Below are 26,325 nucleotides of genomic sequence, written 5' to 3' on the forward strand. Positions count from 1 at the left end.
AGCCTGCAACTTTTGTTGCAGAAAGCTCGACATAGGGATAGTGACCCGACGGCGGCGGCGGCGTTAGCTCACTTCTTAAAAGCTTTATATTTTAGAAGGTTGAAGACCTGGATGCTTCATACTTTGTATACAGATGCTTCATGTTACGAAGTTTCCGTCAGTCACATGTCCAATGTCCTTGACCTCATTTTCATGGTTCAGTGACCACTTGAAAAAAAAGTTCAATTTTTTTGTAATGTTGAATTCTCTCTTATTATAAGTCATAGGATAACTATATTTGTTATGTGTGTACCTTGCAAGGTCCTCATGTCCGTCAGACAGTTTTCACTTGACCTCGACCTTATTTCATGGATCAGTGAACAAGGTTAAGTTTTGGTGGTCAAGTCCATATCTCAGATTCTATAAGCAATAGGGCTAGTATATTCGGTGTATGGAAGGACTGTAAGGTGTACATGTCCAACTGGCAGGTGTCATCTGACCTTGACCTTATTTTCATGGTTCAGTGGTTATAGTTAAATTTTTGTGTTTTGGTCTGTTTTTCTCATACTGTATGCAATAGGTCTACTATATTTGTTGTATGGAATGATTGTAAGGTGTACATGTCTAGCGGGCAGATGTCATGTGACCTTGACATCATTTTCACGGTTCAGTGGTCATAGTTAAGTTTTTAAGTTTTGATCTTTTTATCTAATACTATATGCCATAGGTCAACTATATTTGGTGTATGGAAATATTTTATGATGTTTATGTCAGTCGCGCAGGTTTTATTTGACCGTCACCTCATTTTCATGGTTCATTGCACAGTGTTAAGTTTTTGTGTTTTGGTCTATTTTTCTTAAACTATAAGTAATGGGTCAACTATATATGTTGTATAGAAGCATTGTTAGCTGTACATGTCTGCCTGGCATGGTTCATCTGACCTTGACCTCATTTTCAAGGTTCATTGGTCTTTGTTTAGTTATCTTGGTAAATGTTAAGTTTATGTGACAGTTGTAATAAAGCTTAGCTTTATACTTAGGACTATCAACATAATATCAATGATTAGTATAGAAGGCGAGACATTTCAGCGTGTGCACTCTTGTTTCACAATGTTTACCAACTTGACATCGACTCGATTACTGATGTTCTACAAATAAAATCAACACTACTTAAACTTAGGTTCACCAATACGAATTCGTGGACTGAAACGATGTGACAGTATCTCAACTAACTAGTCATAGTCACGGTCTAAGATCTTTAGATGGCAGTGTTTTAGTCTGATCTGTAATTTTACATTCAATTCATAATTATGACCATATCGGTATTGTTTCATCCGTTTAAACTAATAAAAAAACTTACGACATGGCACAACCTTACTGATCATTTGCATCAAAGTAAGTAAAGTAGTTTGTCGTAATCTTTTTTCGGCGATGACCATTTTCTACGTATTCAAATTGTTTCAACACGTCCTATCTTCACCATATCGTTCTGTTAGTCTTTTGAACTGGACTGCTTTCTGATATTTAATCAACAATTGTACTGAAAATCTATACGATACGAGCAGATAAAAGCTCTGTTCAATATCGTAATTTCTTTTCCGAGAAGCTTATGTACTCCCTACCATGTTAAGCATGCAGCCTACTCTACATTCGCTTTCTTCCTCACAATAATAAGCCAAATAACCAGAAAAGGTGTCAGAGACAATGGGAAGACCGATCAATTTGCGTTTCCAATTGTGCAACATGCTGTAAGAAGGTTTAATAAGAATAAATCCAATGTGTATGTGAATACCGAGATGCAGCCGCTGACACTGTGTATGTAACCTCAATTTTCAAATGCCTTAATGCCTTTTCTGGATACTGTTATTGACCTAACATCGGTAAGTCAATTTACCTTTTGTATTGCCTTACTCGGTTGATAGAGTTTTGGACTATCTCAAGATAGCGTAATGCTGATCAAACTGCCCACTGAAAGTTTTCAGATACATAATCGCTTTCTTGAAAGTTCATTCAGACGAGAAATACATGATGACCACTTCAGATGTATTGAAGTCTATAGACAAGGAAATTGTTTGAATACAAAATAAAATTTGCTTCTCCTTGTTGTGAAGTTATCCATGCTTTTGCTTAATCCTTTAAATCATTATAATGAGCCTGACCTTAATGTCACGATTCAGTCATGGTGAATATTGAAGAATGAAAGCAAGATTCATAACCATCTTCTCCAGTTGCACGATAAATTGTGTTTACAACACATTGTAGTTGATTTTAACGCAATTATGTTATTTGAATAGACTCTGATCTCCCCTAAATGATATAAAGGCTTGCTTTTATCCATAAACTTCTGAACGTCAAATTTTTCTAATCCTAAAGGTCGACCCTCCTTAAGGTGGTATGGGTGTCTTTCGCCATCTTGGATTGTAAAAAACAGAGAATCTAAGGTCCAGATTTTCAATCAAGTTAGCAAAATTTCGTGCAGGAATATTATGCAGATAACTAATGTGAATTTGTATTTGAAAGAACAAATTTATAAGATTATAACTTATAAATATTAATAATGTTACAAGTATAGATTATTTTTGCTTGATTTTTAATGTTTTTGAATAGGCATTTTCAGGAAAGATCACTCTGAAATAGTGCATTTCTGAAGGAATATACATAGAATTTTGCTATTTTTTTCTTGTGATATTATTTAAGCATTTTCTAAAAGTAATCTTGTCATATTTTATTATACAATTCTATTATTTAGTTTAGCCTCTAATCACATAATGATGTTTTTTTCCTGTATAATCCATACAAAATGTGTCATTTTGTCACCACCTGTAGCTTAAAATGCATGGTGACCTATCATTTTTATCATATTTTTGAACATGTACCAATATATACTAAGTTTTGGCAAAGTATGAACTAATTCTTTCATTTTTAATTTAGACTCCCATACCACCTTAATACTCCATTCGCAGTTATCCTGTTGTCAACGATCTTTAAAATGTGTAAGATTTAATTGATGTTTCAAGCGATGTCGTGCTGTAAATCCATGTTGTGCACATATTTTCTCCGGATTCTTAGTATTTTGATCTTTCCGAGTTAATCGGACGTTGATGTTGACATTGATTAAAATAACCACATTTGCTTTTTTCAAATGCAAATATCTTCGGAGATTATGGTATTTATCAAATCCTTGAAATAAGCTGTAAATTTAATTTCACTAAACTAGAAGTTTCAGATATATAGTAATTTTTACTAGTCAATTAAATATAAAAAAAAAAATATGATGTAAGCTGAAATTTCAAGTTTATTCTGAGTCCCTATCATGAAACCATACAACTGTCGCATTTTCGATATTAGTAAACACCCTGACACACACCGCTTTGTGTATTTTATCCTCCACCATGTTTTAGATTTATTGATTGATTTATTGTTGTTGGTTATTTTCACCAATTTTAGCACACTTGAATATATTGTGGTGGCCATTTTTCATTACAGGAGTCTCAGGGGGAGAACCCTTTGTTTTGGAAGCGCTCTCATCTCATTTACATTTGTCACCAGTATAGAAAATTAGAGGTTGCAAACTATTTTTTAAAAAAATAAAAAAACGGAAAATCACTTATCAAATGGTAAAAATCATCAAACGCATCAAACAAATGGAAAACAACTGTCAAAGATGCCATGCATTTAATTTAGTTCTCCCGACGTGCGTGAGTTCTACATACAACTTATTAGTGGGGTTCTAATTAAAACAATTTGAAAAACTTAAAGTTCCAGGACAGTTTTCATTATTACTGAAAATAATAGCCACATCTACATTAATAAGTCCTTATGGGTTTCTTTCAAATCGTAAGGGCCATAGTAGAAAGGTAAAAGCAAAAAAGAAAATGGATTGTGAATTTTTGGCGGTCTCACATCTTATTTTATTTTTGAATAACTGTAATTGAAACTGTATAGATAATTGCATTATAAACAAATTAATGTAATAATTGATTGAAACAATTTCCAAATTTTGCAAAGTTGAAATAGACAATTCTGTACAAACTACTGTTAATAAGTAATGTTGTCAGGTCATTAAAGATTGCATATTTGGGCGTTAATATTGATTCACTTATAGGGTCTTTGCATCGGAACTAAACACATTTATTCAAAAACCAGTTGTTGGCATGACACGGGTTATGTTCTTCTCATATATGTTATGGTGGTATGATACTAAACCCCTAACGGGAAGGATTGTGCCTGATGTTCATATGATGAAATCATAATCTTTCAGTCAGTTTAATTGAAGTCTGGAGCTGGCATGTCAGTTAACTGCTAGTAGTCTGTTGTTATTTATGTATTATTGTCATTTTGTTTATTTTCTTTGGTTACATCTTCTGACATCAGACTCGGACTTCTCTTGCACTGAATTTTAATGTACGTATTGTTATACGTTTACTTTTCTACATTGACTAGAGGTATAGGGGAAGGGTTGAGATCTTACAAACATGTTTAACCCCGCCGCATTTTTGCGTCTGTCCCAAGTCAGGAGCCTCTTGCCTTTGGTAGTCTTGTATTATTTTAATTTTAGTTTCTTGTGTACAATTTGGAAATTAGTATGGCGTTCATTATCACTGAACTAGTATATATTTGTTTAGGGGCCAGCTGAAGGACGCCTCCGGGTGCGGGAATTTCTCGCTACATTGAAGACCTGTTGGTGACCTTCTGCTGTTGTTTTTTTTTCTATGGTCGGGTTGTTGTCTCTTTGGCACATTCCCCATTTCCATTCTCAATTTTATTAATATTTAAATATGAAAGTTTCACTGAAAAAACGAAAGTATAACTTGTACAAGTTGCATACAAAAGTTATCTAAAAACAATCTTCTTCTAAGGGAAACTCTTTACTATATTAATACAATATGATCTTATGAATAGTTCTTTCCTATATTATGATATATGGAAGAATTAATTGAATTTTCGGTAAGTTATTTAAACTTCGATTATAAAACTGTTTATTACTTATTTCTATACTGTACATTCATAGAGGATTCTCTATTCAATAATGATAACATTGATTCTTTTCACTAACTTCCTTTTACAGTAAATGCATTCAAAGATTTCATCAAACCTTTGAAAGTATGTACACATAACCATAAGCTAATATTGTATGTCTAATGTTCAAATTCATAAAATATCGATATTTGTTATATAAACTGCAAAATCAAAATGGCGAATGAAAGGGGTTCGTATTTTTTAATTCATTTTCTTTGCGTTTTATTATAATTTAGCAATTCTGAAATATATTATTTGTTTAATAATTAAACAATCCGTTATAATAAAGGCAACGACATCGCTTTTTACCTACCATACATTGATACCATAGTAAATCATTCTGAGAAAAAAATCCAGATTAACAGATGGTTTAAAGTTTATGAAACTGTTGACAATTTTCTATAGGCACATTTATCCAGTATGAAGTACATATCTGGACCTCCGACATCCATGGAGCGGGAACCGACTCTGACGTATTCATACAGTTAATTGGTACTGACTCAGAAACAGAAAAGATTGAACTACGTGACAGCAGTAACAATTTTGAACAAGCAAGGGAAGATGAGTTTCTGGTAAAACAACAGTAATTCTTAAGGTTGTGCGCTCCTTTGTTTCGAAAACTAAATTTTTAAAAGACTAATACATTGATAGTATTTAGATAAAGGAAAAAGCAGAAAATATGAAGGGTGTGTGTCATTGGTTTTGAGAAATAGTCAAATGAAAATTTACTAAATATTTCAATTTGTTTAAGTAATTATTGTATATGATATATGTTCTTGCTCCTATTCATACTATCTTACATAGACAATATTTTGTATGAGAAGAGCAAGACCATATTAATAAAATTCAAATAAGTGGAAATCAGAAGAAAATTGTTTTAAAGAGTTAATTTAAATACGGGGGAAAAAAAGAGAGAAACATTCCTTGCTTCAAACGATCGTGGTTTCAGTTATAGACGAAACAGTCGACAAGAAAAGTCCTATTAAGGAAGTTCGCTGCTCAGTTTCAAAATAAATAGCTTTCGACAACCATAGTATAAATTGATAGGGGATTAATTGAGGAATCAAAAAAGCCAAAAAAATATAGGGGTCAATGTGCTTGTTTTTTGAGATATTAGCCATTGGAATTTTGACCGGAAAATGTTCTCTCTCTTTTTATAGCTTTAACATTGACCAGTTAAAGTCTCAAAAACTATTAAAAAATAAATTGGATTTGATGAGACTTTTACAAATGGCTAATAATTATACATGTTAACGATTTATAAAAAGAAAAATGGGGGTCCATGGGCAATTTTTTTAAGGCATTCTTATTGATTAAACCAGAGGATTTCGTAAATCTGACAAAAATTCCAAAACTTGACAAGCAAACATCCTTAAAATTGACTCCAGCGAAGGGAAAATACAGATACACCAGATTTAGACAATGTGTCCACGAAAAAGGAATTCAGTTAGTAAATTGTGTTGATTCGGGTCGGAGATGAATTGTGCGTTACAGCGAAGAATATTAGAACGATACCTTTATGGTCAAAATAGTATTACTAATACTCATATGAATCGGCCCGTTAATAAACAAACGAGTATGGTCGGTCCATATGAGTATATTTATGCATATGTTCATGAAAATACGCGAGTGGCCAAAATACGCATTACGTTCCAATTAATATATGCATATATATATATATCGGTTTAGCAGAAAGTAAAAAAATCCAAGAAGGGAAGTCCGAGCTTGACAAAAAATAATTTTGCTCCTACCAGTGTTCATTGTTTCATCATTTAATTTTATTCTAACTTACCGTTATGGCACTGTTCCCTGTCACAGTTGTTTTCAAGTATAATAGACAACGTCAGCTTTTATTTGAACCTTGAGCATATTGTCGATTGTTCTTTTTTTTTTTTCATTTAACGCATGACTTAATATTTTATGTACATCTAACATTATCTGTAGCTAGAAGCCGCTGACATTGGTGACATAAGGAAAATAAAAATTGGACATGATGGATCTAGTTTCATGTCTGGATGGCATCTTCATAAGGTATGGAACTGTTTAGAATAAAGTCACAACAAAGCATGAACATGGAAAAGTACAAGAGCACAGCAACCCAGAATTCGAAGAAACACAAACAACAAATAGGCCAACTGAAACAATACGAACAAACAACAGACCCCCCAAATAATACGTAAAAAAGAATCGACAACACGTAACACTCCAAATACCGGTATTGAAAGGTAAACCCAGGTGTTTCAGAATTGTATATGCAGTTCCTGACATAACATATCAGTTAGATGATATCTGAATAATAGTTTTAGCGACTTACTGTGTTTCTAATTGGTGTCATGTAGACTGTCCTTTGATAGTCTCCAAAACAAATCTTCACAAACCTAACATAATTAATTTTGTCCTGATGATTTTATCCCCTGTTAAATGCATTATAAACAAGTGAACAATTGCGTACCCATAATTGTGCACTTGCCGAAATGTATCATAATCAAATTTATAGACTGGTAAACCAAAATACTCTTATTAGTTTGACAATCAACAGCTTTTGAAAACGAAAGATTCAATAGTCTCTTAAGCCAAGTTTGGTAAAACTTAATCACTGAAAACGACATTACCGAGATCGAGTCTCATTGCTATGAAGAAGGTTTGGTAAATATCACCTGTTGACTGAGATCGGGAATCTAATGTCTCAGAATAGATAAACATATTGATGAATTAAGGTCGATACTCTAAAAGCATGGTTTTGTTAAACATCACATATTAGAAAAGAAAGAATCGAGATGCTAATCATCCAGGTTTGGCAAACAACTGATTTTTAAACTCAGTTTGGTAAATATATATATATGTTGTTAAAGAAAGGATCTATAATTAAAGGCAACAGTAGTATACCGCTGTTCGAAATTCATAAGTCGATTGAGAAAAAAAACAAATTCGGGTTACAAACTAAAACTGAGGGAAACACATCAAATATAAGAGGAGAACTACGACACAACAGAAACACAACACTAAAATGTAACACACACAGAAACGAACTATAATATAACAATGGCCATTTTTCTGACTTGGTACAGGACATTTTAAGAAAAAAACAGTGCTTTCATGGCAATTTTAAATATAACATTACAATGACAACAATACATGACATGACTACAGTACTAATAAATGCAAGAACATTCAGGACTGTCACAAAGAAATACACAAATAGATATTACAATAGGACATTTCGACATACTAATAGTTATCAAAGGTACCAGGCTTATAATTTAATACACCATAAGTGCGTTTCGTCTACATAAGACTCACCATAATCTAAAAGAAAAAGAAGTTTGATAAAATTAGTTGTTGAAAAAAAGACCGAAAGTCTAATAGGCCAGATTTGATAAAAATCGGAATCTTAAAAGCTTGGTTTGGTAAAAGCATACATTGTTGGTAAAATTATCGAGTCTAATGAGTCATATTTTGTTCTCAGCGATGAATCGATATTGAAATGAATAAGTTTTTCTTGATTAAACGGTGATCATATAATGGTATTGAATTGTAAACAGTCAAACGGATTTACTGAAAGTTTTAGTATCCACATCTGATTCACATCACCCATAGAGTATGTGTTTACACAGTAAATCTTAATCCCGTTTAGTATAGAACCAATGCTTACAATTTTCTTGAAATCTTCTATTTAAACTGTTAAATTGGCAGGAGCTGACCTTCGTAGTCATAAGTCCTTTTCTAGTCAACACTGTACACACAATCCATTTGTTTAATCCCCCCATGGTAGACACATTGATATCATGGCGCTTCATATGGACTTTGTTTTGTGAACATGAAATCGACGAAGACTAATATTATACTTGATGTGTTTCCCTAGATTTAAGTGTGTAGATTGGATTCGTTTTCTTTTAATCGATTCATGACTTTTGAACACCGGTATAATACTGTTTCCTTTCTTTTTTTCTTTACATAGAAATACATCGGCTCTGAACACGAGTTGAGATGGGTTTTTTAAAAGATAAATTGAAGAATATTTTATGTTGCTACTGATATATAATACAGGTATTCATTAAGAAGCGACCAAAAGCTGGAACAACCAAGTCACAGCACCAGACAACACCAAACTACGACACTAAGGAATACGATGGAATCGAAACAGACGATTATTGGTTTATCGTCAATCGTTGGTTTGATACATCTGAAGACGATAATAAAATAGAAAGAGAATTGTTTCCAACGGACAAGAAAGGCAATCCGCTTTTTGTAACGGAAGGTAATTATACATTAAGTTATTGTATTTTTTGTATTATATATTCATAAGAATTGGCATCGTGATTTGCACAACGGAAACATGATCATTCAATTATCTAAGCATCCATGATGTATAGAGAAATTCATAACATTATTTTAGTATTATTTTTTTTTACTTTATTTGAATTTTTATAGAAAAGACGATGAATATACCAACGCCTGCAACGAAAGACGAAGCTACAACTGTCCAATACAGTCCAAATATTGAACGCCAAGAGAGTCCTCATTATGAATCTACAGAACGAACAAATAATCGAGATGACCCGTTTTATGTGCCATCAGCCTATGACAAGGACCCCAAAGCTGAACTGGAAACTATTAAGCAGCACAGGAGTATACAAAGAAATACAAGAAGTACAAGTAAAACACCGAGTAGAAAGGGAGTTACAGAATCCTCATTGACCAATACAGTTTATTCACCAATTCAAGAGGAGAATACACAAGCAATTTTAGATATCCACTCCGAAGATAATCAGTACTATACAAATGATTTTCAACATAACCCTAGTCCAGAAGTAAGTTTTAAGTTGCAAAATATAAGATTTACAGTCTACATGACCCTGAAAAAGCTTCGTAATTTGTTTGATGGTTCATATCATGTCATATTTTTTGAATAAATCACACCTTCATATTTTTCTCAGCATATATACCAAGTTAATTAAAACAGTTGCCTTTTAGCAGTTACAAGTTGCATACGCAATGATAAATTAAAACATGTTATAACTAAAAGAAAAATTGTGCTGTGAACACATGCACTGTAAATAAAAAAAAGAAGATGGGGTATGATTGCCAATGAGACAACTCTCCACAACAGGCCAAAATGACACAGAAGTTAACAACTATAGGTCACTGTACGGCCTCCAACAATGATCAAAGCCAATACCGCATAGTCAGATATAAAAGGCCCCGAAATGACAATGTAAAACAATTCAAATGAGAAAAGTAACGGCCTTACTAATATATAAAAAATGAACGAAAAACAAATATGTAACACATAAACAAACGACAACAACTGAATTACAATAAAACAGCTTTGTCATAAACTTTGGCAAATATGGTCTTTTTACTGATGCCCAATACCAAACTATTTGCAAATCCAAAACCTTGCACAAACGTTGAAGAGTTGATTTAATCAAAAAAGGACTGAGAACTATGGATTAAAGAGATACATTTCATAATTCAGTATGAATTCGAAATATAATCACATTTTATCTAATATCCTAAATTGAGTTAAAAAATTTATTTAAGTGTTTTAATGAGAAGATGTTAGTCGTTTTTGTTTCTGGTAGGGCAACTGTATATTTCAATAACTACAGTATAATCACTTATATGAATATGATTTGTTGTCAACTTGGTTTTATGTAGCTTAAGGGTGAACATGATTACTATCGGTGCATTTGATTTTGTTCAGTATGTGTATAGAGTATAGACATTATTATCGCTAATGGACATTTGCGGAAACTGTCATACACCTACGATTAGGATTACACTTACACTTACAGGTAACATTTAAATTTTGGGGTGTCTCAAAGTGTAAAAATAAACCGTCAATCCAAAACAATGTAACGATACTGATGATTTTCTGTAGTTGAACAATGATTTTTTTTCTAATATATTTGCAGCAATGTGTAAACATAATTATTGTATACGGTGTTATCCAGGTTGAAAATGCTGTAATTGTACGAAGTATGACAGAATGAACTAACATTATTTTAAAAATAAATTTAACAGGAGACGTACAAAATATCGCAATTGTCGTTGCAGTAGCTAGATTGGGACAATTGCTGAAAAAAGGCAGCAATACTTTGTGTTAGGAAAGATCTCGAGGGAAAGATGGTGGAGCATGTTTATGTTAAGACATACTTTCTCTCTTTTATGTTTTTTAAAGAGAAAATACAGCGGACGGGTGTTTTTGAGTTACTTATTCTTCATGAAATTTCACTTGCCGTTCGGTATAACTTTGAAATCTTTTATTTTCCTGAATAGGACAAACCCTTTCTTGTACGATTTGGTTTAAATAGAAAAACAATCACAACTATTCCGGAAAAAACCCAAAAAACAGTAATCAACGAACTTCACCATGTCGGAAATATATTTTAGATTGTTCGCCAGACTCTGTTGAAATGGAAGAATAGGTGTACTCAAATAATTAAAACTTTGCTATCTATGTTTTCAACAGCAACAAACAAAAAATGACAAACGAGTTCCAAGTTGTTTTTCTTTTATGCAATTGTTATAATATAAATTTTGGGAATCATTAAGTATGGACGAGTTTTTTTTCGCAGTGTCGATAATTATCCCCCTTGAACATGGGTGGCACTGGTTTGCTCGAAACATGAGCTTTTATCCCTGTTCCGAGACTGGTACTATTTTCATTGAATTTTAATATAGAGTGCACTGACGAAGCAGGGGTTTATGCAGTCATTTTCAAAAGGGGATTTAAATAAAGGCAACAGTAGTATACCGCTGTTCAAAACTCGTAAATCTATGGACAAAAAAAAAATCGAGGTAACAAACTAAAACTGAGGGAAACGCATTAAATATAAGAGGAGAGCAACGACACAGCATTAAAATGTAACACACACAGAAACGGACTAAGGATTAGACAAAATCCGATGAGAATAACAAATATAACATCAAAACCAAATACATGAATTTGGGATAGAAAAGTACTTTTTATAGTAATGTGAATTCACACTCAAATATAAGAGAAAACAAACGACACAACGGAAACACAACGTAAAAATGTTACACACACAGAAACGAACTATGATATAACGATGGTCATTTTTAAAACCCAAGATAAGGGGGGGGGGGGGGTCCGACAATATGTCCCTATTCAAAAGATGTCGAGGTTTCATTTGCTTATTTATTTATTTTTAACTCACATTCACATTTTGTCTTAGTTCAATTCCCATATCACCTTAGTATTTTGTTTACCCTTTTTACCTGAAATTTACAGCTAAGGCAAAATGGGAATACATCGTTCCAACCACCGCAACAGCGCGTGATCTCTCACTGCGACCGCAGTTCTATATGTTATTGATTGTTAAGGATACAAATGCAAAGTGTAGCAGGCGAGAAGAAATTGATAAAAAATCACAATCTAGTTAAGTCGGCAAGGCAACAGTTTCGGATACAAAGTTGTAATAGAGCATAACAAAAACGACACCAACATAACTATTTCAAATGAAACAGTGTGTAGAGTATCCTCTGAGCAATATTTTTGCTGGTTTTCGTATACTAACCATGAACACATTTATTTTCCACTCATTGTTGATTGTATATCTGCATGATAATATTTATTTTTTATGTTTTATTTCGATCTAGATAGCTTCTCCCTCTGAATTATCTTTGTATCTAAGTGAAGAGACTGACGGAGCTGTCGGATCCATACGACGGACATTACAGTTATTCCAATGATTCAACGTGTTCCTCATAAACAAATATCAAAAGACGACAAAGAGTGAAATCTCGGTTGTAGATAATATACTTCCGGGAAATTGACAAGGATGTTAGCTGCTTTTTCTCAGCCTTCCTTGTTTGCGTAAGAGCGTGATGAATAAAATGGATTAACGTAAGATCAAATGTAAGAAGGATAAGTGACGGCCATTTCATTGTTTAAGTAAAGTAAGAAGGACAACAATGAACAAAATGAACACAAGACATATTGTATTACTGCTTGCCATTGTAACATTCTTTGAGTTTTCGTTTTGTCTTCAAATTTTTATACTCTGAAATTGGTGTCAAAGCGACTTTTGAGAGTAGTTTATTTTTCATATATCAGTTATATGTGTATTCTGGAGAGTAACTTACCTATGATTTATGAAAGATTTCTACAAAAGGCCAAACAAAGCAACAGTAGTATACCGCTGTTCGAGAGTCATACATCGATTGAGAGAAAAAAAATCCGGTTTACAAATAAAACGAGGAAATCAACGAAACAACAAAAACACTTAAGTCCAACAAAAAACCAAATGACAATGTAATACACACAGAAACGAACTATAATATAACAACTGCCATTTTCCTGACTTGATACAGAACATTTCAAGAAAAATGATGGGTGGAACTTGGTTTTGTGGCTAGCCAAACCTCGCGCATTTATGCAAATGTTAATATAACACAAAAATGAAAACATTACTCGCGGGACTACAGTACAAAAAAATACAAGAACATTCAGGACAGAGAACTAAACATTTCGACATGCTAATAGTTATCAAATGTACCAGGCTTATAATTCAATACGCCAGACGCGCGTTTCGTCTACATCAGACTCATCAGTGACGCTCAGATCAGGTTAGTCAGAAAACCAAACAAATATAAAGTTAAAGAGCATTGATGTCTCAAAATTCCAAAAAGTTGTGCCAATTCCGGCTAAGGTTATCTCTGCCTGGAATAAGGAAATCCTTAGTATTTAGAGCAATTCGTACTTTTGCAAACAGTAAATTTATAAAAAAAGAAATGACTAACTGGTTTGTACTTTTGAAAGCCAACGTATCGGCATAAATAAAATAAAATGTACTTCAGGGTAGTTACAACTATATTAACATTGAGTACTAAGAAGCAAATACCGGGTTATTTTAATAAAGTGCAGTTGCTTTATATCTTATACTAATACGTTAAAACTGACAAGTTGAAAATCTGCCCTTTTGAAAAAAAAGATAAATTAACATGTTTGCATTTGTTATTAGAAAAAAAAAGTTTTATTTTTATCACAACTATTTCTAAATGTCTTCTTTTTTCTGAATATGTAGTTCTCTTTATCGTACAGCCGATAACATTTGGCAACAAATATATATGATCTTTTCACCTACTAAAAAAAGTAAAACACTTAAGAAATTTATCAAATCTTTTTATTTTTCAATGGAATATGTAGAAAAACGTATACCTACTAAATGCTTCCATTAAGAAGATGAGGTATGAATGACTATCAGACAACTTCTGACGATATTTTACGAGGAGGGTTGCTCTCAGGTCACTATGCATACGGAAAATATGTCGGCGAATTGCTTCCTGGAAGCAAACAATTAAAACAAAAATAAACTTCTTCTAAATGTGGACAAATTAAAGAATTTTCCTCAGAAAAAAGTATATGTACATGAGTTATATAATGAAAACTATCCATTTAATTATTAAAAACATATGCATGATTTTTTTTTAATTTGAGGTTTCTTATGACTTTAATTAATTGATAACAGTTATTAGTATTGTAACTTTATGCCTTCTGACTAAATCTGTTCAAAGGTTTGATTAGCATTTGATGTGAATGATGATTGTTTGTGCTTTGTTTAAAATATTACCATGCTAAATGTCTGGACGTATGAGATGTCTTCACGTTGTTTTATATTTACGAATAATAAATGTTTGGTAGGGTTGTTATATCGAGGACCGCAGTATAATATTTTTATTCAGTAAAACAGAGATTACTTTCGTTAAAAGCAAATACGTTGTCTACACGAGCGAATATAATTTTTACACGTCCGACTCTCAACGTTGACTAGTTTGACCTACCCTTTTTTCATAAGATTATTTGCATCTGTCTTCTACACTGAAAGTAATCTATCAAAATCAGTATCTGGATGTTACTACCAATTTCTGCTGCCCTTGATTTTTTTTATTATGAAATCACTTTCATATTGATCCCTACCCCAACAGCAATTGTTATAGAATTGTTTAGATTATTCACTACGATTTTGAAATGTGGGGTCGAGTTTTCTTACTTGTAAAATCAGCGAGTTTCTGGTTGATTTTTGAGAAGGATGGAAATCAGGCCAGGGCGACGTCTTCTCTATTTAAAAGGACTGTAAATGCTTCTTTGACTAATCAATCTCATAAACAATTGTCAAACTGGTTATTAATAGGTAGCATGTACCTGCACTTTCTCTAATCAAGTGCAAAGTCGTAATCCGAAATAGGAAGATTGCCACAAAATATATAGCGACTTGAAACTAATTTAAATTTAACCCAATCAGTTTTCATCACTTTATTTCCCTCAACTTTTAAGATTACACACTTTTTTAAGGTTAAGATAATAATAATTTGTAATATTTTCTGCCTACTTTTAGGCAAAATATTCTTAAAAGAGCCATCTTCAAAGAAAAATAAAACAATATTTTTATTATATCAATCATTATGTATCATGTTTATTGAACTTTTTAACTTAGGAAGTGTTGTATAACACATTTCTCAAAATAGAAGTTTCCTGATTTGCTACGTATCAGGTACGGTTGGTACGTAACACAACCGTTGGTGCTGTTTTGGAGATATCATTTAATGCATGAGATTATTGTATTCATGCTGATGAAATTAAAGAAATCAAATTGCATATCAGCGATAAAAATCTTTTATTTTTTATTTATTTACGATTACACAGCTTCCAGAACACTTCGTTCGTGATTTTAAACGAGAATATTTATTTTTGTGCACAAGAGAATGAATCAAACAGTCCTTACTAGAAATGAGTTGCCTCGACCTTTAGATTCTAAATATAGATTTGAGTTTCTGTTTTTTGGCTTTGATTTTGTTTTGTATATATTTAGCAAATAAATTAGACTAAAGAATGTTTTCTAAAACTATAATAGAATAAATAATATCTTACTGGTGTCGTTATAACAATTTTACGTTTAAATGGTGTTAATTGTGTTGACTTAAAATCAATTGTTATTCATTTAGTTATCATTTCGATCATTGCAGCAACATTTTTTTTTAAACGCAACACACATTATAAAAATACGGATCTATCTTTTCCTTATAGTTTGTCACTGAACTTTTCGGGGTGGATGTAATCGTTCCCTTGATACCATCTTACGGTGTTTATATATATAAAAAAAGAAAATAAACAAAATGACAATAATACATAAATAACATCAGACTACTAGCAGTTAACTGACATGCCAGCTCCAGACTTCAATTAAACTGATTGAAAAATTATGTCTTCATCATATGAATATCAGGCACAATCCTCCCCGTGAGGGGTTTAGTATCATACCATCATAACATATATGAGAAGAACATAACCCGTGTCATGCCAACAACTGGTTAATTAATAATAAATGTGTTTAGTTCCGATGCAAGGACCCTATAAGTGAATCAATACTAACGCCAAAATATGCAATCTTTAATGACCTGACAACAGTATCGTAACTATATCCCTTCTTAATAAGTCTATTTAAAGGTTTTGTTAGCTTCTGAGGTGAATACTGACATTTTTGTGCTTTATAAAGAATATTTCCATAAAATATTGGATGTGAAATACCTGAAGGTATAAGAAGTCTGTATGTAGAGCTATATTTCCGAATGATGTCCTTATATCGATGATAAAATTTAGTAAATGTTTTGACTAGTTTGTGATATCGAAAACCCTGGTGTAATAATTTTTCAGTAATACATAAATTTCTCTCGTTAAAATCTAAAGCATTGTTACATACACGAGCGAATCGTACAAGTTGAGATATATAAACATCGTAAGATGGTGACAAGGGAACGTCACCATCTAATATGGATAATTAACGATAGGAAATGAGAAATCATCTCTTTTATCATAAATTTTAGTATTAAGCTTTCCGTTAATGATATATATATCAAGATCGAGGAAAGGGCAGTGGTCATTGTTAGTATGAGCTTTATTTAAAGTAAGTTCAACAGGATAATTTTTTAAGTATACATACTGAATTCGTCATTATTGAGAGCCAAAATATCATCCAAATATCTAAAAGTATTATTTAATTTGTGTATCAGATGTTGTTTCGATGGGTCTTTGCTGATTTTTGTCATAAATTGTAACTCATAGCAATACAAAAACAGGTCCGCTATAAGTGGTGCACAGTTAGTCCCGATGGGAATTCCGATAACCTGACGATATACGGAATCTTCAAAGCGAACAAAAATGTATCTAGTAAAATTTCAAGGGCAGATATAGTATCAAAGCATGTCCAATTGACATAGTTTTTTTGTTTATTGCTACTAAAAAATGACCTTAAAAAACATGTTTAACCCCGCCGCATTTTCGCGCCTGTCCCAAGTCAGGAGCCTCTTGTCTTTGTTAGTCTTGTATTATTTTTTATTTTAGTTTCTTGTGTAGAATTTGGAGTTTAGTATGGCGTTTATTATCAATGAACTAGTATATATTTGTTTAGGGGCCGGCTTTAGGACGCCTCCGGGTTCGGGAATTTCTCGCTACATTGAAGACCTGTTGGTGACCTTCTGTTGTTGTCTCTTTGACACGTTCCCCATTTCCGTTCTCAATTTTATTAGAAAAAAATTGTTGTTTAAATTACTTAAAGAATGAATATAAATTTTATGACACTAACGAAAACCATTTCTTGAGTCGAAATATTTATCATTACGATATAATTTCATCTTGTTCGTTTATTATTACATCATTAAATATTGTTATACCATCAGGTTGGTAAATTTTATCGCGAGTAAATTTGTTTCGAGTAGTATATAATGATCTACGAGGGATAATGTTAACCAATATCCATCCATTAATGAGGGGGGGGGGCAAGGGGGTTCCAATAACAGCAAAACAGTAAACTGATTTGGCTTAAAACAGATTACAAGGAATTGAAAAGGGACACTAACAGATAACAGTAAATGAAATCTTAAATCAGTCCGGTCCAGGACCAATACAGTACTGTCAGTAGATCTTATTATATAACTGGTTGTCTGGATCTGGCTAGGCCTTAACAGAGACATATAAATATTCACTTATTTAAAGGATATTTTATCGAGAAATTGATTATTTGAAGCTGTTAAAGACACATCTTTATGATTTGCAGCAACAGAGTCTGAGCTTCACTTTTCACTATGTGAACCAGTTAAAAAGCTTTTGAAAAAAATGATTGTTAGGGTTCTCTTTCATGTAAATACAAAGAGGAGGAGTAGCACTTCTAAATGTGAATACTAAAAGCAAAAGATGTTGTGTACTTCCCAAAGGCAATATTCCACTCACATGCTCAAACCAATGATACATATATACTATTTTTGTATTTTGTAAATAAGTATAAAAGGAGATGTGGTATGATTGCTAATGGGACAACTCTTCAAAAGTGACCAAAAAGACACAGAAATTAGCAACTATAGCTCATCATACCACCTTCGACTATGAGCAAATCAATACTGCATAGTCAAATATTAAAGGCCTTGAAATGACAAATGAAAAACAATCTAAATGAGAAATTTAACAGCCTGATTTATCTACAAGACAATAACAATCAAAACCAAGGAGTAAACAAAGACTCATAAAATCAAAAGACATTTACATCTACGTTATAAATAATAAATAAGAAACAACACGAACTCCACTAAAAACCGGGAGTGAAATCAGGTGCTCCGGAAGTGTAAGAATTTCCTGCACCGTATACGGCACCCGTCGTGTTATTTCTTTGTTCAGGTCAGTAATGATGGAAGGTTATTATGACTGAGGAAGATTATCAGATATGATTTCAGACACACTTTTGTCATAATGGCCAATAAGCTCATGATAGCGACCGTAACATTTCTTAAGTGATGACCTTAATTTGATTGATTCATAGCCCTGTCTTAGCAACTTTTGAGAGAGCAGTATTCCTCGTTCAACAAAATCAACGTACTTTGAGCTAGATCTAGAGTTACATATCAATTGAGACACATATACTCCATATGCTGGTGCCGCTGGGAAAATAATAAACGAAAACAACAACTGACACTGAATTACAGGCTCCTGACTTGGGACAGGCACATACAGAATGTGGCGGGGTTAAACATGTGAGTTGGTGCCTAGCCTTGGACAGTGGTGTAACAGTACAACATAACGTATAGTATATACGGTGTATCAATTCTTTTTTTGTATAAAAAAAAATCCATATGATAAGTTATTGTAAAAGTTAAAAGTGAATTTTAGTCAAATTTTATACAAATTGTTATTTTTATCAATTACAATTTGTACCAAAAATGTGTACATAGTCAAAATTATAATTTGTAATAAAATGTCGCACATAGTAGAAAAGGCTTCATTGTTTGTATGTAATTGCGAGGTTTGAACAAGAATTGCGTTTCATGTTTTATCATATTGAAAATCTTCGATTTACCTATCTCCTTCTTTTGATATTTTGTGATGTTTCTTGTTTTCCATATTACCCATTCGGTGAACGTCTTCCACCAGTTTACAGTAAATAAAAAGATGAAACAGTGGTTCTCTTTCATCACAAAAGTGACACTTTCCGTTTGACCGATTCATTTTTTACAACTGTTCTTCTGTGTAAATTATATTAAGGAGTAACTTCCATTGATGTTGTTTAGTTTTCCTATTTGATAAATTCGTATTCAAAGAATACTAAATATCTCCCCATCGTAATTCTTTCCCAAAAATAATGTTAAATCCACTGACTATTTGGGGTTATATTATTTTCATAAAAGTATCTAATATCTTTAAGGCACATTTTTTTTTTTTTTTTTTTTGGTATCAACGACAACTCCATCTCTTGAAAATTGACAAGAATTTATTATTTTCATAGGTCTATCAGAATAAATTTGCATAACGGGTTTTTTTTTCAAAAGGTCAATTTGTTTAGGTGTTGGCGAAGCTTTAATGCGGCTTTATTGTGCTATCCAGTTCCTTTTATCTTTTAGGTTGTTAAGATTTTTTTTATTCCACTGGAGAAAATTTGCATAAAATAACCCTTGAACTTGAGGTTATAATTGCCGAATATATTTTCTTCTTAAAAGTTTATGATGCATTTGAAATGTTGTCATGGATAAACCTTGTATTTGAGTAGAATATAATATCCCTTTGGTATCGTCGCAGCTCTTTTCCAATCCTCCATCAGTTGAATTTTGGATTATACATCCAAAATAGCAGTCTATCTAAAACAAAACCTATAAATCTTAGCTTATATCTTAAAGGGGCACTAGCTGTCAAATTCATGGTCACCGATTTGACTCAAATTCTCATAGTTGATTGATAACAATGTAAAATATTTATCCAGACTATCAAAAGTCTAAAATAAACAGTTTACAGAGCATGGGGTAGATAATATATAGGTTCGTTTCATGTGTATTTTAGTCCAGACGCCATCTAATTAACTATCGATTTGACCTCAGATAACCATATAAGCGATGTAAACATAAATAAAGATATGAATAGATTAAACCAACACGTGCAATTGGATTTTTATAGGTCTGTTTAATTTTATTTTATAGATTAAAAATAGATGTTTCTCATTGTTTTTAACCGTATAAGAATGATTTTATGTGCATCGAATTAGTAATCAAATGATTTACCGTAATTTCACTTTCATTGTTGACATTCTTTTTCGTTAAATAACCAGTACACGTACAATGCATGCGTTGTCAATTTCTAGCTAGGGGTTAAATTGAAGTTCACATGAATACGGATTTTAAATGGAATGTTTATACATCATGATCTTGTCTTTGATTAGTAAAGGCAACAGTAGTATACCGCTGTTCATAAGCCATTAGAATATGTAATGTATGGAGGCTAGAAAATAATCATGGAATAACATACGTTTTGTTACATGCTTGGACTCTACTACTAGTCAGTGAGTATGAAGTTATTCTTGCAAATGCTATTACTTCGTCAAGATTAATTTTTTTTAATCGGAAGTTGTTCTCATGAGTTCAAGGTGTGTAGTCTCACCTATGATTTCTATATAAATATCACTTAATTAAAGACATTCTTTTTCAATCGTGATGATCTCTTATTTTTGTTTGAATATTGGTTGACTTTTCATAATTAACAGTGTTTAAAATCTGTGATCTCGTTAAAGTAGGATTGTTGGATGCCATTATCTTTGTTTTTAGTCTTCATTTGAGCTATGATCTTAAATGGGAAACAAATGTCATTGCATTATTACAGATATAATGATTAAAAACAAAATTATCTTTTTATCAGTGCACTCCGATTGTGTATATTATACGCTTGTCACGGTAAACTGTGCCCATATCATTACTTGATTTCTTTATGATGACTTTACCTCGCGGGTTTTGTGATTATGTTATTACTTGGCCGTTTTTACAACGATTGTATAAATCAGACCAAATATTTCATGATAATTTGATAATCTAGGACTGTATTTTATTATTTTGTTTAAAAAATAAGTTTAAAAAATAATAATACAGTATAAAGTAAAATAACGAAAAAACTGAACTCCTGAGTAAAATTAAAAACGGAAAGTCCCAAATCAAATAGCAAAACCACAGGCGCTTGGGTCTAGGATACAGATTTTTTTTTTTTTTTTTTTTTTTTTTTTTTTATTTTTTTTTTATTAAAATATTCAATTTTCTATATTTATAATACATATCTATCACTTCTGTGCATGTCTCACCTAGTTTCGAGTGATTTAAACGACCCAGAGAAAATACCCAATTTTACTATCCATACTAAGTTTCTTAGTATGGATAGTAAAATTGGGTATTTTCTCTGGGTCGGTTAAATCACTCGAAACTAGGTGAGACATGCACAGAAGTGATAGATATGTATTATAAATATAGAAAATTGAATATTTTAATAAAGAAAAAAAAAATCTGTATCCTAGGCCCAAGCGCCTGTGAGCAAAACCAAAAGCCCAAACACATCAAATGAATTGACAACAACTGTCTTACTCCTGACTTGTTTTTACAGATGAATTGTCTTACGCCTTGATCAATTCTAAAGCTGAAGCTGCAATCTTGCTGTCATTTGACTCTATACGATATATCATAATACATATTTTGCTATGTCCCAGAATTTAATACCCAGCTCAATAATTTGGTGGGTTTTTTTCCAGCCTAAATCATAGTAAAAGTGACTATCCCTTCAGTATACTGCATATGTTATCTATTCATTTCAAGTATTTTAATCTTTTCTATAAGTATATGATTAGTTACATTGTGTGTTAGAGTCACTGTTAGTGACCTGATACGATATATATGGAATTTACTGACCCCATATATATCGTATTAGTCACTAGCATTCGTAAAACGAATTTATCTTACCGACTGTCTTCACATGTGGTATTTGGACTATCGACCTATCAAAGTGATTAAGTTTTTAATACTTAGTTTTAACATGTTTAAGAATCTACTTCCATTTGTCTATACAAAAAAAAAAAACAAATGCCAACAATAACAACGTGTAAGCTTTAGATTTGTTTTATGAATGTATTTTAATCGGGATACAGGGGGAATTAAATTACTGGATACAAAATTTTCTTAGCAATCGCAAACAGGCAGTAGTTCTAGAGGGGGAAAAATCTGAGTATGTTGCAGTTGAGTCAGGGGTTCCACAGGGGTCAGTTCTTGGACCAAGTCTCTTCTTGTACTATATTAATGACATTCCAACTGGTCTAACATCTACAGTACGTTTATTTGCAGACGACACAATAGTTTATTTGGCAATAAAATCAAACTCCGATGCATTAACACTACAAAAAGATCTCGACAAACTGGCATCATGGGAAACTACCTGGAAAATGGCATTCCACCCAGATAAGTGTAATGTAATTTCAGTCACCAGAAATAAAAAAACCAATCACATTTAACTACACATTACACAATCATTCTTTAGAACATGTAACAACAGCAAAATATCTGGGGGTCACCATCAGTTCCAACTTTAAATGGGATGTGCATATTAACAACATATGCAAGAAATCTAATAGCACACTAGGCTTTCTAAGGAGGAACCTGAACATAAGTTCAACATCCATTAAAGAGCAAGCATATAAGTCCCTAGTAAGACCATCACTAGAGTATGCTTGCTCTGTTTGGGATCCATACTTACAACAAGACATAGATAGCATTGAAAAAGTTCAAAGGAGGGCTACGCGTTTTGTTACCAACAAATACAGAAACACCTCAAGCGTTGGTAACATGTTACAACATCTTGAATGGCGCAGTCTCTCTGACAGAAGAAAAGACTCCAGATTGGTAATGCTTTACAAAATTGAACACGAAAAGGTTGCAATTCCTAAAAATAACAAATTAATTCCACAAAAAAGACAAACAAGACATTCTAATTCGAACAGTTTCCAAATTCCATCCTGCAAAACACAGTACAGAAAAGAATCATATTTTCCAAGAACTATTACCGACTGGAACAAACCACCGGATAACATTGTAAATTGCACTTCAGTAGACTCTTTCAAATCTTCAATTTCAAAGCATCAATATTAACTCAATTACAACATCTTACTTTATTATACAAAACAATTTATATTTTTTAATTTTTTCGTATTTTTAAAAAATTGTACATTTTTTCAATCTATGTCTTGTTGTAAGTTTCCTCCTGTGACATAATCTTCAATTTGTTGAAGGCGGTCACTATATGGTAGAATAGAATAGAATGTATTTCAATCTTTCATTCTCAGTTTTTTCATCTGTTTAAACCTTTCAGATTTCTTTTCTGTTTTGAAAGGGAATTTGGTTGCTAATCCTATATGGTCACTAACCATGTATTTTTAGGGCACCCTTTACCATATATATATATATATATAGTCACCACTTGTTGTCCGTTAATCAATGGGAGGTAAGATAACAGAGTGCCATAAACATGTGATATATTATGGTTTTCATTTTTTTTCTATAAATGGCTTTGTAGAAGCAATAATGGAATACTGCTCATAAAATAAATTGGAGTAGGGAAATATGAGTGGTTGCCATGGTAACGGACACTCTATTTTTTGGTATTAAAGTGTGGTTTCATATTTTAGAAATCAGCTAAATCACTAAAATTCAGAGCCTGGTTATGATAAGATAGTTATCAAAAGTACCAGGATTATAATTTTATACGCCAGACTCGCGTTTCGTCTACATAAGACTCATCAGTGACGCTCAGATCAAAATAGTTAAAAAGCCAAATCAATACAAAGTTGAAGAGCATTGAGGATCCCAAATTCCAAAAAGTTGTGCCAAATACGGCTAAGGTAATCTACTCCTGGGGTAAGAATATCCTTAGTTTTTCGAAAAATTCAAAGTTTTGTAAACAGAAAATTTATAAAAATGACCATATAATTGATATTCATGTCAACACCGAAGTGCTGACTACTGGGCTGGTGATACCCTCGGGGACGAAACGTCCACCAGCAGTGACATCGACCCAGTGGTGTAAATAGTTATCAAAAGTACCAGGATTATAATTTTATACGCCAGACGCGCGTTTCGTCTACATAAGACTCATCAGTGACGCTCAGATCAAAATAGTTGAAAAGCCAAATCAATACAAAGTTGAAAAGCATTGAGGATCCCAAATTCCAAAAAGTTGTGCCAAATACGGCTAAGGTAATCTACTCCTGGGGTAAGAAAATCCTTAGTTTTTCGAAAAATTCAAAGTTTTGTAAACAGAAAATTTATAAAAATGACCATATAATTGATATTCATGTCAACACCGAAGTGCTGACTACTGGGCTGGTGATACCCTCGGGGACGAAACGTCCACCAGCAGTGGCATCGACCCAGTGGTGTAAATAGTTATCAAAAGTACCAGGATTATAATTTTATACGCCAGACGCGCGTTTCGTCTACATAAGACTCATCAGTGACGCTCAGATCAAAATAGTTAAAAAGCCAAATCAATACAAAGTTGAAGAGCATTGAGGATCCCGAATTCCAAAAAGTTGTGCCAAATACGGCTAAGGTAATCTACTCCTGGGGTAAGAAAATCCTTAGTTTTTCGAAAAATTCAAAGTTTTGTAAACAGAAAATTTATAAAAATGACCATATAATTGATATTCATGTCAACACCGAAGTGCTGACTACTGGGCTGGTGATACCCTCGGGGACGAAACGTCCACCAGCAGTGGCATCGACCCAGTGGTGTAAATAGTTATCAAAAGTACCAGGATTATAATTTTATACGCCAGACGCGCGTTTCGTCTACATAAGACTCATCAGTGACGCTCAGATCAAAATAGTTAAAAAGCCAAATCAATACAAAGTTGAAGAGCATTGAGGATCCCAAATTCCAAAAAGTTGTGCCAAATACGGCTAAGGTAATCTACTCCTGGAGTAAGAAAATCCTTAGTTTTTCGAAAAATTCAAAGTTTTGTAAACAGAAAATTTATAAAAATGACCATATAATTGATATTCATGTCAACACCGAAGTGCTGACTACTGGGCTGGTAATACCCTCGGGGACGAAACGTCCACCAGCAGTGGCATCGACCCAGTGGTGTAAATAGTTATCAAAAGTACCAGGATTATAATTTTATACGCCAGACGCGCGTTTCGTCTACATAAGACTCATCAGTGACGCTCAGATCAAAATAGTTAAAAAGCCAAATCAATACAAAGTTGAAGAGCATTGAGGATCCCAAATTCCAAAAAGTTGTGCCAAATACGCCTAAGGTAATCTACTCCTGGGGTAAGAAAATCCTTAGTTTTTCGAAAAATTCAAAGTTTTGTAAACAGAAAATTTATAAAAATGACCATATAATTGATATTCATGTCAACACCGAAGTGCTGACTACTGGGCTGGTGATACCCTCGGGGACGAAACGTCCACCAGCAGTGGCATCGACCCAGTGGTGTAAATAGTTATCAAAAGTACCAGGATTATAATTTTATATATAACCTTGATATAACTTAGTTCAACCTTACTTTTAGTTCAGAGCGCATGTCAACCAAATTTTTAATTTTTTAAAACAAATTACCAAAAAAATGTGGTATGGACTTTGTTCATTGTTGAAGGCCATACGCTGACCTTTAGTTTTTAATTTCTGTGTAATTTTTAGTCTTTTGTGGAGAGTTGTCTGATTTGCAATCATACCACATCTTCTTTGTTTTCAACTTTTCTGAATTTTGGATTTTTTGCGAAATTATCAAATTTTCTCATGCGTTTTTCATAGAAGTGCATATGTGTACAGCATCGTTAGCATTATAGTTATTAAGTTTGAATACTACTTTACCAAATAAAATAGAAAAATGCGTGGGAATCTCTTTGATCTTATCACCATAGCAACACATTTTTCCATGGAAACGGATTTATAAATTGCAGAATATTGCAGTGTAAGAACTTACATGTCCTTAGTCGTTTCATAACCGATAATAAAAT

At 32.7% G+C, this 26,325-nt stretch overlaps 1 protein-coding gene across 1 annotated transcript; it reads left to right on the forward strand.

Moving 5' to 3' along the window:
• The first annotated feature begins 5,299 nt into the window (after positions 1 to 5,299).
• LOC143062430 (uncharacterized) lies at positions 5,300 to 14,438 on the forward strand. Its single transcript, XM_076234127.1, has 5 exons — positions 5,300 to 5,569; positions 6,942 to 7,028; positions 9,045 to 9,255; positions 9,429 to 9,808; positions 12,624 to 14,438. Exons 2-5 carry the CDS (start codon positions 7,005 to 7,007, stop codon positions 12,714 to 12,716), a joined length of 708 nt encoding a protein of 235 aa, XP_076090242.1. The 5' UTR covers positions 5,300 to 5,569; positions 6,942 to 7,004; the 3' UTR covers positions 12,717 to 14,438.
• Positions 14,439 to 26,325: the final 11,887 nt, after the last annotated feature.

The sequence above is a fragment of the Mytilus galloprovincialis genome, chromosome 2, assembly GCF_965363235.1.
Source record: "Mytilus galloprovincialis chromosome 2, xbMytGall1.hap1.1, whole genome shotgun sequence".
Taxonomy (NCBI): Eukaryota; Metazoa; Mollusca; class Bivalvia; order Mytilida; family Mytilidae; genus Mytilus; species Mytilus galloprovincialis.